The 17,628-nt window shown below is 46.2% G+C and overlaps 1 protein-coding gene across 4 annotated transcripts in view; it reads right to left on the reverse strand.

Moving 5' to 3' along the window:
* Nucleotides 1-13,072, reverse strand: part of KDM6A (lysine demethylase 6A) — a 289,075-nt gene extending 276,003 nt beyond the window's left edge. For 3 of the 4 annotated variants that reach the window (XM_075912776.2, XM_075912756.2, XM_075912767.2), the window contains exons 1-2: nt 12,451-13,071; nt 12,173-12,236 (exon numbers count right to left, since the gene is read on the reverse strand). In XM_075912776.2, the coding sequence (XP_075768891.2) occupies nt 12,173-12,236; nt 12,451-12,614 (228 nt within the window). In that variant the 5' untranslated portion in view covers nt 12,615-13,071. Of the gene's footprint in view, nt 1-12,172; nt 12,237-12,450 lie in introns of all 4 variants that reach the window. The other variant, XM_075912747.2, reaches the window with a different exon arrangement.
* Between the last annotated feature and the right edge of the window lie 4,556 nt (nt 13,073-17,628).

Genomic DNA, 17,628 nt, shown 5'->3' on the forward strand with positions numbered 1-17,628 from the left:
AGTAGCAATCAGCAAAGAACCAGTGATAGGTTTGAAAGTGGATACCTTGTGACTCTTTAGGGCTGGAAATGGACATTTATCCTTTTCAGTTAAATAGCACCTTGATTTCTAAAATATTACTGGAATTGCAAGTTTTATTAAAAAATGTATTTAGTGTTTAATGTGACCTAGAATGGAATATGAAAATGTATATTGGAGACTGGATTAATACTGCAAAATAAAGTTATTGGAGAAGACATTTTATCTTAAATTTTGAGTCACTTCAACAAAAAGAATTTAGAAACCCTAAATTTGCAATATGATACAGATCACTAGTGGGTTTAAGCATAAGCTTATATTCCTAGAAGGTCCTGAGATATTACACCTTACAATCATAACATAGTAGAAAAAAAAGTATGCTTTTATAGCTTCCCCTAATCTTTATAAAATTGAACTGATTAATGAAAGCATAAGGCCTTACAAGAATAGCAATAAAAAAAGGATAACTCCCCATCAAGTCTTTAAACATGTCTAAAATATTTTCTATTTAATTAGTGCCATATATAGAATACAGGAGGCCCCCCGACTTGCGAATGCCTGAGTTGCAACCCTCCTCACTTACAATCATTTACGGCGCCTATCGTAAATTATGGTTTGAGTTACCACGTCCCCGACTTGCAACGCTTCCCCAGGAACCAACTGCATCTCAAGCTGGGGCCTCCTGTATTAGGGATGTCAATGTGTAGTCAAATACACGATTAACTGATAAGCCTGAACTTATCAGTTAACCTTATTGACTACATGCATTCTCCCCCGATGCCTCTCCATCCAAGAAATAGCTTTCAAGTCCGCTCCCCACAAGCACCAGAGCTGCAGAGCTGCCTGTTCCCCCATCCCCCACGCTACTGCTTCCTGATAGAGAAGTAGCATGCAGAGGTAAGTGGGGCGGGGGGGGGGGGGGGGGGGGGAGAGGAATCTAGAAAGCCATCTTACAAGCCAGCTACCCGCTCATATCAGCTCACGCAAGCTGCTTCCCTCTCCCCCCATGTTGCTGGAACACCAGCGCAGCCTCTCTCCGAGGGGAGATCAGACACACACGGATGGGGCTGCGGTCCCACACTGCTGCTTCTGTATCAGCTCCAGAGACTATTGAAAAGTCATGTAACCACTAACATTTTATGCGGTTACACGACTATCAATTAATCACCAACATCCCTACTGAATATACGATAGAACTTATTGGACCATACTGTCAGCATGCATTTCAGAAGACATAAATAACACCTACTTGTGGTTTTGACATTGAAAGGTAATATGCCAACAGATTAACATAGATAACTAGGTATGTAAAACTGTAGCCATTTAAACTGGATAATCAATAAGCCATCAGTTAACCTAACAGCTAAACAAGGCTCCTGCTACAGCTCCCAGGGAGCAGCCTGACACCCTACACTGCTGCCTCTGTATCAGAGGCAAAAGCGTGGGACAGCAGCCGGCTCTCCAAGAGAGAGGTGGCAGGCAGGAGCCGGCTGCCACCTCTTATGTAACCATTGAAAATTTTCAGCAGTTACATACCATATCTTAGCGAATATACCCCACGGTTTTTCAAATTGAGTAAAAAAACAAACAAACAAACAAAAACACTTGTATACCCCACGCACGAGTATAACCCGCAGGGTATACAAGACTTTTCTGTGCCAGGGGATATATTTGTTAATTTACGGTGCCGGGGAAGGTGAGGGGGGGGGGGGGGGGTTTCCTGCGGGTGCTCACTGTCCCAGTTCCTGCGCAGCCACCAGTCTCTGGGCAGGAGAGCGCTCATCCCCCTGGTCCCTGCGCAGCTGCAGAAAGGGGCCAGAGAGCGCTCATCTCCCATTTCCTGTGCAGCCACCAGCCTCCAGGCAGAGGAGCACTCATCCCCTGGTTCCTGCGGCTGCACAGGAACCAGGGGGATGAGCGCTCTCCCGCCCAGAGGCTGGAGGCTGAGCAGGAACTCACTAGAGGAGTTTAAAAAATGTTGTATACCCCCACACCCAAGTATACCCCGTGGGGGAGGGGGGGGCAGGGTTTGTAAAAGTGCATATAACATGCGGGTTATATGCGTGAAAATAGTTAATCAATTACATGCATTTTAACATCCCTATCAATAGGGTGATCAGACGTCCTGTTTTTAAAGGGACTGTCCCATATTTTAGCCCTCCTGCAGGTGTCCTGACTTTCTTTTAAAAAAAAATTGTCTTGTATTATCTGTCTATCCCTCTCTCGCTCGCTTCCCAACCCTTCACCCCATTAGCACAGGTGAGTCCTGTTGTGGCTGGATTTCTGCTTGCCAGCCACCTGCCCACCAGAGGTCTTGAATAAAGTTCATCTGGTGCCACCTCCAGCCCTGGGAAGATGGTGGTGGCTGCTTACCTTGGGCTTATGCTGTCTACAGCCATGGGGAGACTAGTGGGGGCTGCCAGGCTTCGCCCGAGGCAGGAGAGATTTGAACCCACAACCCCATACATCCAAGGTATACGCCTTGTCCACAAGGCCACTGGAAAACCCACCCCAAATGTGTAGTTGCTACTGGGCAGATCTGAACCTGGGACCTCTGGAGTTTAGTACAGTAGCCTCTACAACTTGAGCTATAAAGCCAGCCAAAAAGGACCCAGTTACAGCATTGGTTGGGAAGCAAACCCGGGTCAACTGCTTGGAAGGTAGCTAAGCTCACCACTATACCACCAATGCACAGTGGCCAACAATGGGGATAGTTGTGCAAGGCTAGTGGAAGAGCAAAGATGCAAAACGTGAGGCCAATGTGTCCCTGCTCCCTATTCCATTTCTGTCCAGCACTAGCTGCACACTGAGATCTGTGGTGGCTGTTGAGCATAGGCAGGTGCCAGGTGGCAACTAGTTACATCTGTCCTCTGTTGCCTACCCATTGGTTCCTTATATGCTCCTACTCTTGCTGCTTTAGCCCTTTGTCCCAATGGCGGGGCATATCCTGCTCCCAGTGCTATGTGGCGTGTTAGCCCTTGGTCAGAGTGCTCAAGTCACCAGCAGCCTGGCAAGCAGGCTCCTCCATTCTCCCACTGACTGACTGAGCCAGCAGACCAAGAAAGCCAAAGATGGGCCCAGGGTGCTAGCCAGGAGGAGCCAATCCCTGCATGTGCCAAAGCCCTGTGCAGAGCTGGCATGGGTAAGCCTCTCCACCCTTTAGCTAAGCATTAGTGTGATGATGATGAGAAAGCAATTTCCAGCATATTCACACCCCAAATCTACAGGCTCCACAGCAACCCCTAAGGTCAGGCTCTGTGCACGTGCGCACACACCCTGGGTCTTACCCCGTAGTAAACACAGGTCTGCTGGTTCCCTAGACACACACTCCGGCTGAGCCACCTGTCTGGCCCAGTTTGCTCAAGCCCCTATTGTCACATTACCTAGACCCTTTTGCACAGTGCACAGGACTTAACCCTATCCTGCCTGCACTGTAGTTGAGGGACATGGTGAAGTGGGGGATGGGACATGGTGCATCTGGGTTATGTAGGTGGCCAGCAGCACCATGGAGGTGTTAGCAGACTTTTGACACTATATAGGCAGGAAAGGACAAGCTGCTACCCACCATGGGAAGGAGGTGGAGAAGGGAGGAGACATGAGGTTTGCAAAGACTATAGGGCTAGGATTTTCTCCCCCCTCACACTCCTTCCCTGCAGCTGCTCCCATCCCTTCCCTCCCACAAAGTACTAAAGGGCTGCTGCTGGCCATATTCTGGTGTGAACCTTGGCAGAGATCTGGGAGGAGTGGAATGTGACACTGCATGCCCCCCACCCATGTGTCTGCTCAGGAAGACAGGGTTCCAGGGATCAGGAGAGGCAGATCCATTCCGGGGGCCAACCAGGGATACAAGGCAAACAGGGCCAGTCAGAGAGGGTTGGGTTAATTGGTCACTCTGCCTCACATGTGAGAGAAGTGTATGGGGATGTGAGGGGTTAGGGTTGTGTATTCAGTCCCTCATTCTGTGACCCCCTCAAGCCTTAAAGATAAGGCAAATAAAAAGAATCCAACTATGCAGTATTTCTTCTTAACAGGAGATCAAGCAACTTGATGTTAATTTGAACATTTGTGCTGCATAGTTCTGACTGTCGTTACACTCACTTAAATACAACTGATTTTACCAAGTGCCCCATATTCAGCATAGGTAGGGTGACCAGATTTCCCTATCAATGGCAGGATCATACAAAGGCTCACCATAGTCTCAAGTGACCACATTTACCCACAAATGACAAAGCTACAAGGCAGTTGAACAATCATCCAAGGTGAGGACAAACTCTGCACCATTTGGCTATTTTATATTTATATGGCATTTAAAGAATTACAGAACTATTTTTGAGATTTTGACTATTTTGTTTTCTCCTGTAGAGCCAGGCTCCATACACAGCTCAAAAGAAGGATGTCTTATGGTTAAGATATTAGCTTTTACTGTATATTGAATTTCAACATATGTTATCCAGCCCTCTACCAACTGGAAAGCTCTATAAATCAGCATCTCTTCATAGAAAATGTGGTTTATAGTTCAGTTGGTGCGGGACTGGTAGGCTCCCTACTTGGCCTCAATGGCTCTCTGCAAACAGTGATGGTGCTAGGTGGAGGAATGGCCACCAGTGGTTTGGAGTGCAGGACTGGGCATGGAGATAGGGTGCAGAAGGGGATGCAGGGCAAGGGCTCGGGGGAATTTTGGTGCAGGTAGAGGCCTAGGGCAGGGACATAGAAGGGGGTTTGTGGTGCCAGATTCAGGGGATGCTCATCTTGGTGGGTCCCAGTCAGCAGAAACTTGTCCCTGCTGCTCTTTAGTAGAGGCACACAGCAGATGGTTCTGCATACTGTCTCAAGTGCTGGCTCTGTAGCTTCCATTGGCCAGGCACTGTGCCCAATAGGAGCTGCAGAGATAGTGCTTGGGGCAGCAAGCAAAGCCAGCTGCTGTGCCTCCACTTAGGAGCAGCAGGGACAAGTTGCCAATGGCAGAGCCACCCACAGTAAGTATCCCCAGATCCAGCACCTAGAACTCCCTCCCACAGTCCAACCCCCTCCCTCACACTCCCTACCATGTCCAAATTCCCTCCATCTTAACAGGCATTTTTTATTTACTGGCACCTTCATTACCCCAACATGCTAGATAAAACAGCTTTTACTGTACATGGATTTTGTTCCCATCTTTGCCACTTATGTGACCTTAGGAAAGTTATTTCTTTCTCACTGTGCATCCATTCACTATCTGTTAAATGAACACAGTGCTTACCATTCATCTCTTTTCACGATCCTTGCCTGGCAAATCTACTGTCATTGTAAAATTTTCCATACATTTTAAGACAAGAAAAGAACATCATCATCATATAGCGCTGTGGTTCTCAACTTTTACCATTGTGGACCACATATATACAACTCTCTCTATATACGCTATCTGTATGGCCCTGAAGATGTCACATGGGATGCAGCTATGTGCTTATTAGGCTGCAAACAGTCTACCAGATTATGCATACAAACATGACAGAGAAATACCCGTCCTTTAAGTTCAGGTTGTACCTCCCTCGCCCAGTACCCTAGGGATCTGATTGGTTCCCAACAAGTAGATTTGCCAAACGAGGGGAGGTCCCTCCTACTGTGGTCCGTGCTGCCCCCAACTAGGACTCCAGTTGAGCCCTACTGCTACCTGCCCTGCCATGCCTCTGCAGCTTCTGGGGCTCCGCAGCTGCTGCCAGCCCCCTGCTACCACCTGGCAGAAGGGGCCAGAACTCCCTGCTGAGCCCTCCACTCTCAACATGAGGGTCCTGGCTGAATCATACCCTTCTTCCCCTGCTCCTGACCTGCAGCCTGACCTCCTTATACCTGGACTCTGTGGTCCAGGAATATCTGTGGTCCTGCTGGACCATGGATGTTGCTGGACCAAAGAGTTCCAGTTAAGGGAGGTACAACCTGTAAAACACAATTGCTATTAATAGCCACACACAATTTTAAAAGATTGTTAAGATATAATACTGTACAACCAGGAATAATAGAATCTATCCAACCATTTCTTCCTCTTTTTTTAAATAAATAATCTGCGCCTTTAAACAGACATGGAATACAGAAAAACAAGCAGCTAACCTGAAATCCATAAACCAACCTCAAGTATCTAAGAAACTTTACTATAGAATTTTACTTCAAACTGTTCCACTTCAAGGTAGTTTACAAGAAGATTAGCAACTCAAGTTTCCAGGTATGTTACTGCCTGTAAAACTAACTTACTTCATCTTTCTCCACACTCATATGTAAGCATGTTAAACAACTCATTTTAATAATAAATTCTAAATTTGTCTTATGTTTAACATGATCTATGAAATAGGAGCTCAGCAATAATTTACAGAACATTACATTACCCCCTCTTTAGCACACTTTTACAAGAGTCTCATGATACCAATACCCAAGTTCCCCTGCTCCCAGCACTGCCATTACATTAGATAAGCAGTGTAATTATTTTAAAGGAATGTTTCTCTTCTGTTATGATGAAAACAAATTAATCCAAAAGGTTTTAAGAGGCATAAAAGTCGGTCGCTATATTACAGTTAAGATTTTTATACTAAAGATTTTCCTTTTTAACTACTTTTCAAGTACTCTGCTATAATTAAAAATAAGGATGCTGAACTATATGTTAGCAGAAAACTGACAGCCAGCATTAAAGGGACACAGTCAACATAATTCACATTGGCATTCACATATTTGGCATTCACATATTTGTTAACACTCTGCTACAAGCATGTAAAGAAAGGATAATGGAAGATCACAATATTCTTTCTATCCATTATTTTGTGAATCACATAGCAATGCACGTAACTACTTAATCATTTTTCCCAGTTTGTGTGGGGCACCTGCACAACAGGGGAAATGCAAACTCTTTGATCATAGAAACCATACAACTTGAGACAAACTGAAGCACAGGTGTAGTATATAAAACTACTTTTAAAATCAATTACACTTTGTTTCCTGTCTTTAAATAATGTTTGATTTTGTACAGTATTTCAAACTTTAATCAAATTCAATGAACAGGAGTTGTTAGTAACTCATGTTGAACCCAAGGTTACATAATCTGCAACATTCTAATACAAAAGCCAAACAATTATGTCTTATTAAATGAACATTTGTCACAAGAAATAAATGTCAACTTTGACTAAATACAACCTGAACATTATAAAAGGCTCTCCTTGCAATCTAGTTTCACTATTATAACTGCCATTTTCTTTTAAATCCTTCACTAGCAGGGGCAGGGGAGGCAGGAAAAAGGGAAGGAGAGTACGAACATACTAAAGACATCAAGATACCAAAAAGGGCATTTTGCACTTTCATGTATGACCTTCAGGTGAAGGATCTCAGCATTTCAATGAGAATGTAAACACATCCTATACCAGACCCTAGCAGCCCCATAAGAAGCAATACTAGTAACCGATGCTTTTTTTGTGACGGTACTGCCCAGTACGCTGTACAGGCACCTCCAGTCACAGCTCAACAACTTTTCCCCCTGGAGTACCAGCACCTTTAGAATTAAAAAACAAACAAACAAACCAAAAAACAAACAAACAAAGCGCACTCCTAACAACACTGAAAACACCTTCCAAAACAATATTTTCAGGATTCATTCCTATAAAATCAAGCTGAAAGTTTAGAAAACAGTAATTCTTCTGTTTCATATAACCATACAATAACGTCACCAAAGTTTCAGTTATTTTAAGCAGATAATGCATACCGTGTTCAGCAACATGCATCTATTCTAGACTAGATTTTTAATACTGTATGCCACAGAACACAAGATGAGCCAGTCCGATGTTATAATATACACACTATCGTAAGCGTAAAGGCAGCATTCAATAACATACGTTCTACAAGGACACATCCTACAGACCACCACCACCACCACCTTAGGAAACAACCATCATCAGCAAGTGTTCAGAGTGAGAAAGGAGTAAACTCCATCCTACATAGAGCACAAGAGTGCCTTCTTCCTCCCGTTTGAAAATATTTTTAGTCTCAGGAAGGCTATCAGAAATAGGCAAGACTACAATCCTTTCCTCTTCATTCTCTAGCCAGTAAAGCTTGCCAGACAAAAGTGGGTTGCAATGACTAACTACTCCTTCGATGAATGGGAACATCAGTAAGAATTCTGTCTCTAAGCATCTTTAATGCAATAAGGCATGCATAGACTCAATCTAAGGAGTTGTTTAATTGAAGTGTAGAGTTCAGGGCTCATCAGCCCAAGCTCTAGGCACCTTACAAGGGTTCCAGTACCCAGACTCAAGCACAAGCCTGCATGTTTACACCACAATTAAATTGCTCCTTAGCCCAGTGAGCACAGGCCAGTTGTGGGTTTTTAAATGCAGAGTAGATATACTCTAAGGCTGTGTCTACACTGGCATGAATTTCCAGAAATGCTTAAAACGGAATACTATTCCGTTTTCAGTTTTTCTGGAAAAGGAGCATCTACATTGGCAGGCTGCTTTTCCGGCAAAGCCCTTTTTCCGGAAAAGCATCTGTGGCCAATGTAGACGCGCTTTTCTGGAAAAGAGCCCCGATCGCCATTTTCGCGATCGGGGCTTTTTTCCGGAAAAGACTACTGGGCTGTCTACACTGGCCCTTTTCTGGAACAGTGTTCCAGAATAAGGACTTATGCCCGAGCGGGAGGAGAATAGTTTTTCCGGAATAGCGGCTGATTTTGTACAGTAGAGCGTTGTTGCTTTTCCGGAAATTCAAGGGCCAGTGTAGACAGTTCGCAGCTTATTCCGGAAAAGCAGCTGATTTTCCGGAATAAGTGGCCCAGTGTAGACACAGCCTAAGAGAGTGTTCACCAACCAGTAGATTGGGATCTATTGGTAGATCTTAGAGTCTCTGACAGGTGATCCTGACTGGTTTGGCCAAGAGGCTATCAAGCACAGTGCTTCAGCTGCCCCTCCCCCTATTGATGTGCATGGCCTGCCCTTTGTCTAGGAGCTGCCCCCACTCTCCAGAGCCTACTCTTTGTTGTACAGGGCAAGGCAGTGGAGAGGAGGGGTGCTGATGTCAGAGTGCTCCCCTCCCACCCTATATTCAATTGCCACAGACTGGAAGGGGGAGGGGGACAACAAGGCTTGGGATGGAGGGAGTTTTCTGGCTGCTCTTGACAGTGGTGCAGGGCCAAGGTAGGGGTGAGCCTGCCTCAGCCCACTGCACCACCACCCAGGAGCTACCTATGGTAAGCAGTGTCTAGCTGGAGCCTGCATCCTGAACTCCTGCCTCAGTCATGAACCCCCTCCTCCACCCTAATCATCCGCCTTAGCCCTGAGCTCCTCCCCCCGACTCAAACTCCATTACAGAATCTTACCCTGAACCCCCTCTTGCACCAGGCTCAGCTCAGAGCCCCTCTCACACTCCAAATCCCTTAACCGAAGACCAGAGCCTGCATCCCAACCCTCTGTCCTTGCCTGATGGAAAGGAGGGAGAATGGAGTAAGCAGGGGCCGGCATTGGAGAAGGGGCACAAAGCAGGTGGGACAAGGGTATTTGAGTTTGAGGTAGATCCTAGATTGGACTTAAATTCAAAAAGTGAAATTGTGCTTAAAAAGCCTGGAGATGACTACTCTTAGGACAATTCCTCATGGAACAGCATCTGTGCAACTGTAAATAAACACTATAGCAGAGCCCTTAACGTTATGGCTAGTTACTATCTTCCTGATTCAGAATTATTTCATAACTGGAGAGTCTAGGAGTTTTGCTAGCTATTATTCTTTCATGCACAAACTTAAGTTAATTTAACTTCAACAACAGTACAGCAGAATTCCAGGTTACAATGGCTAACTAATTTTTTTATTGCTGGAAGTGACATATCAAATGTTGATAATCTCTTTCGTCATCCAGCCTAAATCCCTTCTGGTTCAGAGCTTGATCTAATACGAAGTTCATATGAAAAAAGTGACTAGATCATAAGTATTGCATCTTAAACTTAGTGTGATTCAAAGAGGGAAAATAAAAAAAAACTTGAAGTAAACTACATTGATAAACAGAGTAATATGATCTTTTGCAAGAACTTACCAAATACCTTGTACTGAATAGTAACGTTCTTTTACTCTTGAAATAATTCTCTTGATTTTTTAATAAAGTGTCAGCCAAAAATAACAAAAGTCATTTCATGAGGTGATCTGTATTTTATGTATTTCCAATATGCAAAAATCAGAAAATATTATAAGGAAAATTCAGGCTATTATAAGGAAGATTGGGATATTTGCCTATTATAATTTACAGATTGTAAATGTTCGTGTAATAAAAGATAACATCTAAAGCATTTGTAAAAGTCAGCTTCAAAAAGCCATAAAACATACCACTATAGCATATGGTTTTTATATCTATATACACACACACACACACACACACACATTAAATTGACCAATTTGAATTAAAAGTACAACTACATAAGATGGCAGGAGTCAAAGCTTAGCTGTCAGAGCTGAAATTGCTTTACTACTACATTTCACAAAACACAAACTATAAATAATGTACTCAAATTGCAAGAAACCCACATAAAAATTAGGATGTAATAAGTTTAAGTGTCTTCAAGTGCCACCTCAAAGTCAGTTTCTAGTCACTCAGTACTATTTAAAATTACCTATTATAATCATCCACATATTAGACATCAATTAAAAGAATAAAGATTTAAGCATTTTGATGTCATGTTCCTATTTTATAGGATTTATGAAAGTTTGTAAATAACTTCAAAACTTATAAGCAACAAAGCAAACCTTAGTTTTGTACAACAGAAGACTAAAGAAAATATGTTGTAATTGTTCTAATATTAAGCTTTGCCATTATACCAAAAAGCAACTAGACCTATATTAAGACTCAAAACTACTCTATTCAACATACTCTGGAGGTATGCTTTAAAAAAAAAAAAAATCAGACAAAAATAATGTAAAAACATTCACATCCAACATGGACACAATAGGATGAGAAAAGTGTCAAATGGAAAGCTACTAACTCCAAAGCAGAAACCAGCAGAGTATCAAAATCACTCAACGTCTATTGCTGCAACTGAGTTATCTATTAATGGTGTACAAAATAATTTGATCCAAGTATTTTCTTCTGTTTTCAGTCTTAAGATACAAAAGTGACAGTTACTCCAGCTGCACAGCCTTTGTCACTAGCTTGTGGATGGGAAGCTAAATGTGCTACAGGTTGATAAGGATTACGCCAGGTTTGCAAACGCTGTAGTCTACGTTAGGAAAGCAACGAGAAGAATCTTGCAATGCACAAGAGAGTTTCCCTTAACCACAGTGGGGGGCTGCACATTTCAGCCGATGTGTATACTCATTCCTACTATTTATTTCCCTGTTTACCTCCCCCCTCCCCTTTCTCTTTCTCCTCCCTGTCCGGCCATCTTGGGCCGACAGGAGCAGCCATTACTTAACTAAATGACAGGGCCAACAACTTTTCATAGAAACAAACGTGTGCGTATAAAGCCCAAACAGGCTCCAGTGTGCGCCTTTCCTTGGGAGCAGCGCAGGAGCGGGGCGGCCAGGGCAGATGGGGAATCACTCCGCTAGAAGTTACACGTTTAACAGATGGACCCAGAAAGCAAACAAGTCACTTAGCGACTGACTTCGAAACGACACACAACTCCCGCACTACAGCGATCCCAAACCAAGAGGCCGCGTTTCCGCCACTCCGGCCAGCAGTGGGGTGAGGGCCGCGGGCCGGGATTTGGCAGGGTCCGCGCAGCCCGAGCCCAATGCGAACGGGACTGAAATCCCCAGAGAGGGTCTGGGGGAACGTCAGAAGCGCCTCACGCCCACCCTCCCGGGTCGCCCCGCACTTCTCGCCGTTTGCTCCAGAGCCCGAGACTCCGGCCTGACGCGCAGGCACTTTCCGTCCCAGTTCTGGCCAAACCCCAGAAAGTGGCGGAGGAGCCGCAGGCCCCATCCCCGCCCTGCGCTCCGGGCGATATGTGCACTAGGGGGGCAGCTGCGGGCTGTGCGCGCCTGGCAGGGCGGGCGAGAGCGAAGACACACGGAGAGAGGCGAGGGGCGAGCCCGTGGGCCCCAGCGCGTCTCTCCCCCCGGGCTGTGGCGGTGCCACCCCGTGCACACGCACACGCCGTGCAAGCTCAGGCGGGGGGAGGGTGGCGGGGCTGGGCTGGCTCCCTCCTCCCCCCATCCTCTTACCTTTAACAGCAAGGCCTTCGTTCTGGCGCCATCTTCATGAAGCCTCAGAAACCCGAAGACTCGGCTGCGGAGGGGGAACGGGAGGGGGAGAGAAGCACAAGGCGCAGCGTTAGTCAGGGGAGAAGCCCCCGCACGGGGCGCGCTGGCAGAGCGGAGCCGGCCGGGATCCCGCACAAGCCCCGCACGGAGACGGGCGCCCTGGCCCTGCCCGAGCAGGGCGCCGCGGCGGGGAGGGGAGGGGAGAGCGGCGGGACAGGGAGGCAGGGGGGCGCGGGTACCTGTCGAGGCCGGAGAGGGCTGCTCTCTCCTCGGCTGTCAGGCTGGCGAAGTCCTCCTCGCTCTGGCCGCTCGCTTTCCCCGCCGCCATTTTCTTTTCCTCATCCCCGAAAGGAGCAGCAGAGGCGGCGGCAGCGGCGGCGAGCGACACTCCGCACGATTTCATGGAAACGCAGCGTAATTAACTCACAATCACAACCGCCCCCCCGGCGCGCCCCCAACGCCCCCCAGTGCCGGGCGGGGCGGGGCGCCCGACACACACACCACAACTTTTATTACAACAACAACAGCCGGCAGGGAGGGGGAGGGAGGGAGGGGAGGAGGGAGGCGGGGGGAAGCCCCGCGGCTCGGAGGAGGAGGGGGAGGGGGAAGAGCGCCCCGGCGCTGGAGGCTGGGGGGAGGAGGCGGCGGCTGCAGGCGGCGATGGCGGCGGAGCCGTGTTTACATCGCTGCTGCGCTGCTGGCCCCGGCGGCGCGGGGTGCGTGGAGTCGGGGTGACAGGGTCCCCCCGCCCGCCCGCGCAGGGTGTATTTGTTGCCTGTACAAACTTCCCCAGCAGCTGCACAAAGTTGTTGTAATTGTGTCACACAGCGAACCCCACGCCGCCACCGTGACCCCCCCTTTGCTCCCCCGCCCGCCCGGGGCCGCCCAGCCAATCGCCGCCGCCGCAGCGCTGCACGTGACCTTTGTTGACTTACGTCAGTGATAGCGCCCTTCCACCGCTGCGCTGCAGCTTGGTTGGCGCTCGGTGCCTGCCCCCGTACCTGCCATCCCGTCATTGGTCGAGGGATGTCCTGAGGGCAGGACTGCGTGAGGAGTCTGCTTGTTATTGGTCCAGGCTCCTGTCAGTCGTAGAGCTTTGGCAGTTACTCAGGCACAGCATGTTTGTGTGTATTCATTAAATAATAAGGGAGGGGCGCACGGTGGGGAGTGGCGGGAGAGGAGCGGGGGAGGGATCCGCTCCTCAGGAGCTGGGCGCGTTTCTAGCTGGCAGGGTAGCGCGTCTCCCGGGGCCCGGCTGCGGCGGCGATGCGGGGGCGGGGGCAGCCGTTGGCGAGGAGCCGCCCCGGGGCCGGGCCCAGGGCGCGGCTCCCCTGGCACCGCCGGGCAATCATGGCTCCCGCCGCGCCAGTGAAGCGGCCCCGCGCCCGACTGGGGGGCGCAGCCGCCACTTCTGCTCCTGGAAGATTCTCCCTGCGCGGGCGCGGAGCCGGGACGGTGCTGCCCGGGGAGACGCCCTAGTGCCCCCCCGATACAGCCCGTCGGCACCGGGCAGGGACCGTGGCGGGGGCTCAGCCCCTTCCCGCTGGCGTCGGGCTGCGCGCTCAGCGGCCCCTGCGCTGGGTGACCCGGGGCGAAGCGCCCCACCCCCGCCAGGCGGCCCCTGACAGGCGCTCGCTGTAGCCGCGCGGCTTTGCGCATGCACGGGGTGGAGTAGGTCGAGGCCCCCTCCCCCCGCTCGGAAGCGCTCAGGCCGCTGGTGTCCCGGCGCCTGCAGTAGGCAGAAGTGGAGAGGAAAATACGCGGGAGGCGGAGGGTCACCTGCGTCGCGCTCTCCTGTTTGCCTGTCTGGTTGGTTGGTTTTTTTTTTTTTGTGCGATGGAAGTAAAGAATTAGGGGACTTAATGAAGAAGCCAGGAACAGACCATTAATGCTACACCCAACACTCAGCTTGCCGGAACTCTCCCTCTGTTACTGGATTTGGGAGCTTAGCCATACGCTTTTGGAAAGACAGTCCATGAATTAAAGTATAAAACAGATAACTACTTGCCTCGTTTATTTTCTGTTGAATTAAGGCCGGTTAATACACAGTAATTCAGCGTTGGGGGGGATTATTTAGTTGCTGCCTTCACCCAAAGATACCGAGGAACTCAAAACACTGCTGGTTTAGACTTAATTAATTCACACATACTAAAACTGACTGACAGAGCCAGGAAATTCCAAGGTTTTCTATGTTACTAAATTATGCTGATCTGTTTAGGGAGCAGCTCCTCAGCTGTTATACTATGGGATAGCTCCCTACTTGTAATCTCCCTACAAGGGAGGGAAACAATCTTCTGAAACTCCTGTCTGAGTCCTGGGATTGGAAAGGCAACCTGTCTTCAGCAGTCAGTTTCTTTCTGTTCTGAGGCAGCATGGCTTCAGAAATGTTCTAAAGTGGCAAGTGACAGGATCAAAGGCCACCATTGCGTTAGACTAGCAGAGGGAAGAAAGGGTGTTTTGGCAAAGTTCTACTGCTCGCTTTTGATCTCACACTTCTTCTACACAATTGTTTTTTAAGGGATGTGCTGGAAATATTGTATCTCAGGCTGGTATTTAGTCACTGAGAGAGCCTTGCTCAGCCCCTTACAATGTAGTACAGTTAGAACCTCTTTAGTCCAGCACCCTCAGGACCTGACCAATGCTGAACCAGAAAATTTGCCAAACTAAGGGAGGTCAATATTGTGGATTAGAGCACTGCTCAGTGTGAATAAGCATGGCAGAAAGCATACCCTTGTGCGTACCCTTCAGGAGAGTTCTTAGGAGCAGCCTCTTATTTCAGTATCTCCCCTAACACCTGGGGCTTCTCCACCTTAACTCCTTCATTCACCAATTATCAACTCTCCATTTTCAGGCCTTCGCTTAACCGCTCTGTGTACTTAATCTGCTTAAAACACATTCCCTCTCCTACATGCAGGTTTCCATGCTACCTCATCCAGCTTTCCATTTGTCTTTTCATCAGCCACTTCATACAACTATAATTTCCTCCCTTAAACTTCAATCAACCTTTACCTTCCATCTTCACTTAAGTGGTCAAGCTGAAAAGAAAAAAAAGAAATTCTCCCAAGCTCTATGCATTGTACATGCTTTGCTCCAGTTGAGATCCCTCACCTTTTAGATTTTAAGACATCAAGATTAGAGAGGCCTATGTTTAGAACTCCTATTCTTGGAGTCATGTGATTGTTGGAATATTATATTTCATTTTTAAAAACTAAGTTTCTAGCCCTCATGATTTTGAAGAAAATTTGAAAATATGAACTGTATTATCAAGCAGTAATGTCTGCCTAAGTCTGCAGACAGTCTGAAATAATAGCTGTGATAGGATTGTGATACAATTATCCCAACAGAAGACTCTGGAAAAAGAGTGTACCAGGCTTACCCATCCCTCCCAAGCAGATCTACCTCAATCTATTTGTCTCCTTGGGAGAGAGATCCCAAATCCATTCTCAGGCTTAATGTCTTGGTCAAGAGAAGAGGGCCGATGCCACTGCCCTACCTCTAAATATCTGGTAGTATAGGAAAGCTTCCCTACCACTCCAAGTGCAGGATCAGAGATTCAGGGAATCCTATGCCATGGTATATTTAGGACATTCAATTGCTTAAACCCCACCCTATTCACTATAGTTTATATAAATGTTCAAATTATAATCATGTATGCTTTCCTTGATCTCTCAGGCTATGTCTGCACTACCAGGTTATTTCAAAATAAATTATTTTGAAATAACCCCTGAAATAACTATTTCAAAATGAACTCATTCCTCTTCACAAGCAGGAATTATTATTTTGAAATAACAAGTACTTTAATTCAAAATAACAGGCTTTGTAGGGTACGTCTACACTGCACCATAGCTCAAAATAAGACACGCAATTTGAGCTACGCAAATTGTGTATTTTATTTCAATCTTATTTCAAAATAGCTTATTTCATAATTTGGCGCTATCTACACTGTGCCAAATTTCGAAATAACCCACTATTCTAAAATGTCCCTTACTCCTCATGGAATGAGGTTTACAGGGAAGTCAGAACAGCGAGCCTGATATATTTTGAAATAACGGATTTGCTGTGAAGACGCGGGATAGCTATTTCGTTGGGTTCTGCTAGCCTCCTTTGACTTTGCTCTTTTTTTTTAAACTAGCAAATAAGTGGTATTCCCCCAACTACTCCAACAACTGGATGGCAAAATCAAATGTCAAAAGGTAGATTTAGCAGCTCTCCATAATGTGATCCTCCTTATCTTTCATGCTTTCTTCATCAGTGAAATTATTAATGTTGACATTTATAATATCATTTAGCATCTCATTAACTTCCCACTGGAATGACAAGAGTTGTTCATAAATCTCAGAGATTTCAAGCTTTCTGTGGATAACATGGGATCAGTTAAACTGTGTTCACAGTCTGAAGATTTTCATTGCAAATAGAAGGGCTAACACTTCTTTTTTTTTTAATGAAAGCTGAGATCCGGAGTACAATACAGCAGCCTGAGACCAGTTTCCATATGTTCTATTGATCCAGCTTAATCCCTGTGTCTGCGCTTCCCTCACCACCCAGCTCTGAGAAGACCTGCCTACAGGAATTCACCAAAACACCAGAGAAAAAATATTTACCTTCATATACAAATTTGCATATAATCCCTCTCTTCACCCTCAATTCTCCAACACACATTGCACACGCTTCCCTCAGTTCTCTTCTACAAGGTTATTTCGAAATAAAGGGCTTGTTATTTTGAAATAACAGGCTTGGTAGTGTGGATGCTCACATTATTTCAAAATAAGAGGAGTTACTTTGAAATAACTCCCCAGTGTAGACATGCCCCAATATACTTTGTATTATGCATATTATTACCATTTTTGTACTCAAATGCAGGGAATGCAGTTTGCAAGAGGTGTGTATGTATTTTTGCAGGCACAGTTGTTTACCCATATGAAAATTTCTGTTCCCCAAATCTTTGTCACTGCTAATTTACTTTCAAAAGTTAGAACAAAATTTTAAGTCTGTAATATATTAACTCTGATTTATATTAGAATAAACTTATTTTAAAAACTATTTTCTCTATTTTCCAACTGTTTGATCTTCTCTTCTTGAAAATTATGTGACCTAACATCCTTTCCATCAGATACATTAATTAACCTGTCACATAGAGGAAATTGATTTTTTCTGTAGTATCTATGAAAAAGTGTAGTTAACAAAATTGAGATTTTTATTGTTGTCGCAAAGTTAGCCTCTAATATTACAAGTAGGATCTTTGGGGCCTCATTTTCCTTTTCCTTTTACATTCAAATGGCTTGTTATACAATAGACTTCCGATAATCCGGAACCTATGGGACCTAGGTGGTGCCAGATTATCAGATATGCCGGACTACCAGGAGATACTATATAAGATGGTTATATATACTGTATAAATTATATAGTGTATATAAAGT

The sequence above is a fragment of the Pelodiscus sinensis genome, chromosome 1 (assembly GCF_052426305.1).
Source record: "Pelodiscus sinensis isolate ZL-2025 chromosome 1, ASM5242630v1, whole genome shotgun sequence".
NCBI classification, from domain to species: Eukaryota; Metazoa; Chordata; order Testudines; family Trionychidae; genus Pelodiscus; species Pelodiscus sinensis.